This window comes from Montipora foliosa, chromosome 5, assembly GCF_036669935.1.
Source record: "Montipora foliosa isolate CH-2021 chromosome 5, ASM3666993v2, whole genome shotgun sequence".
In the NCBI taxonomy this organism is placed as follows: domain Eukaryota; kingdom Metazoa; phylum Cnidaria; class Anthozoa; order Scleractinia; family Acroporidae; genus Montipora; species Montipora foliosa.
The window spans coordinates 14,418,649-14,421,504 of NC_090873.1; the positions used below are offsets into that span (position 1 = coordinate 14,418,649).

Consider the following 2,856-nt stretch of genomic DNA (forward strand, 5'->3'; position numbering starts at 1 on the left):
TGCAGTTTAATTAAACAACACAAGAAGAGGACACTAGTTGTCAATTAAAAAAGAGAATAGTGCGTTTAGAGACCTTTAAGAACACTAAATGACTTCAAGAAAAAAGCAAACAAATGGAAATTTGCTTACATGCTTTTAAGCACATGCTCAGTAACATGATACCCATGAGAACAATACAATCGTCCGAACCTTGTTTCAAATTCCGAGAATCATGTTTGTCGCTCGCATGAAAAGTTTCTTCTCTGAACAAACAGTGTGGAGATAAAACATACCTTCTTCGTTCATCCAGCCTTTCTTGTGCACTGAAATTTGCATCCTTGGTGGCGTGTTGATATTCAGCTGTTGAACACCTTTGAATAAGACTTTCGGTGGGAGTTTTTCGCCATTCGCTTTCACTTTCGCTTGAAGTCTGAACTCTGACTATTAACTTTTTATTAAGTCGGAAGGTTCAAATAAAAGTGTATGCATTGTATGTTTATCATTTCAGGTGTCAACTTTTAGCTTTTGTTTTTACATATATCATATATAATTAAATGCGTGACATTTTCACTTTGTTTACGTCAACAAAAAGAGTTTGCTCTCAATTTGATAATTCTCAATTTTTTGGTGCGTCTTATAACGGAGTATTTTCGCGTTATTTTCAGTTTGAGAACTTAGCTTGATTAAATTGCTAAGTTTGGGGTGCGTCTTATAACCAAGTGCGCCTTATAACCGAATAACTACAGTAAATAAAGTTGTAAGACTTCCTGAAGAAATCATGTTTGCATGAAACACATCTGAGAATAAAGAAGTTTTACAGATACAGTTCGCAGAGAGCTGCTCACTAGTTTAGTTTGTTTAATTTTTTTTTTAATTTTTCAATTTTTTTTTAATTCTCCAATCAGAGCTACATGTATCCTCTCCTTCACAGCTAACATCTTGAAATGGTAAAGTATAAGAAATGTTACACTGGTTAAAAAATATTATTGAAAAGATCTTAAAATACCAACGTTTCGGCTACTAAGCCTTCTTCAGGGATAATAAAAACATATAATGGAGTTACAAGTGTATTTAATATCACGTAGGTGCTAATAAAACACAGAATATATTACAAAATCAGTTCTTGTCCAATAACGCCAGGGCCCTGTACTCTTGGGGCAGGTACATGCCATCATCACGGTTGAGCGGACTTTTGCATGTGTTAATTTCCCAATTGTGTGGCCAGACTGTAAAAAATGTTCGGCGAGTGCAGATTTCTTGGGGTGTTCTTGTTCGACTGCTTTTTGGTGTTATCTGAGCCAAGTATTGACTTCCGTTTGGTCTCCCCGATGTAGAGTTTGTCGCAATCTTTGCAAGGAATGGAATAAATTACCCTGCACGTCTGATTTTTTGGAACGGGATCTTTTGGCTTAGGAAAAAAGTTACCAATGGTTTGGTGTGGTTTTAAGGCGTTTAAAACCCGTTTGATCGGCTCTGTTGTCCTTTAACATAAGGTAGGACGCAGAAACTCTTTACGTCTTCCGGCACTGCTGCTACAGATTGCTGAGGTGACCGTTTGGGTTTGTTCGAATCGATTATAAACCGTTTCGGGTAGCCATTCGTCAACAGGGTGGAAGTAACTTGTTTTAACTCTATAGAACGAAAATAGCTGGTGGTCAGAATATTTCTAGCGCGGTTGGTCAAAGACTTCACAACAGCCTTCTTATGTGCGATCTGGTGATGTGATACCTTTCCGTGTGGGTGGACTTCAGATAGACCTTATTCGCAAGTTGATCATTGTCTTGTCGATAAACAGACACGTTGAGGAAGGCTATTTCTTGGTTTGTTTCCCTTTCAATGGTGAATTGGATCGATGGTTCAATGTTGTTTAGGTGATCTTGCAAGGTTTGTACAAGGCCAGACTTAAGCGTGGCACATACGTCATCGACATATCATTTCCAAAACCGAGGCTGGACGAGAGAGGTGGATAAAGCCGGTTGCTCCAGGTTGTCCATGACCAGATTGGCCATAACGGCTGACAAAGGAGAGCCCATCCCGGTACCAAAGATCTGTTGGTAGTGGGTATTGTTGTACTTGAAATTTGTTGTTGACAAACAAAATTCTAATAGGTCAACAATGTCCTCAACCGGGATAGCAGTTCTATCGTACAGAGTGTCATCTTTAGACAACACATCGGTAGCAACTTGAATGGCAAGTTTCATAGGAATTGAAGTGAAAAGAGAAACAACGTCGAATGAGACCAGTTCGTCATCTTCTTCGAGCTTGACATGTTTTATCTGATCGCAAAAATCCAAGGTAGTCTTAACCGTGAAATCTGTTTTGCCAACCAAAGGTTTCAGAGTCTGGGCCAGGTGCTTAGATAGCATATAAGTTGGGGAATCGATGAACGAGACGATAGGCCATCGATCCAATTCACGTTGAAAAATTTAGATTACAAAAACTTGCATTATATAGGATTTGGTTGGTGGTTTTGTTTGTTTTTCCTTACCAGTAATTATTTTTAGGACATGCTGGCCGACTTTGTCAAGACAGTTGACTGTTGTTTCGGCACGCTTGCCGAGACTTTTGAGCACACTAGCTCGATAAAAAAGAGGCTTTATATGCCCTCTGTGTGAGTTCATAGTGAATATATTGAAGTGGTTTTGTTTTTTGTTTCTTAAATGGCATGCTGGCCGATCTGGTCACCAGGCAATTCACACTTTTGGCGAGCTAGCCGTGACTGGCACTGTCCCTCACCGTTTTCGAGCTCATCTCGATAACAGCCTCCCTGGGCAATTTTTCAGTCTGCTAGTTGCTAGATTTGCGACACCCTGGCTCCCAAAAACACTTCATTAAAGTACACGCGAGAAGACAACACTCACGAGTGAATGAAATCAA

At 39.6% G+C, this 2,856-nt stretch overlaps 1 protein-coding gene across 1 annotated transcript; it reads right to left on the bottom strand.

Moving 5' to 3' along the window:
- Positions 1–1,910: 1,910 nt before the first annotated feature.
- On the bottom strand, positions 1,911–2,345 carry LOC138002193 (uncharacterized). The gene has a single exon (XM_068848273.1). It carries the CDS (start codon positions 2,343–2,345, stop codon positions 1,911–1,913), a length of 435 nt encoding a protein of 144 aa, XP_068704374.1.
- Between the last annotated feature and the right edge of the window lie 511 nt (positions 2,346–2,856).

Coding starts and splice junctions, on each gene's coding strand:
- LOC138002193 (XM_068848273.1), bottom strand. CDS start 2,345: ATGCTATCTAAGCACCTGGCCCAGACTCTGAAACCTTTGGTTGGCAAA.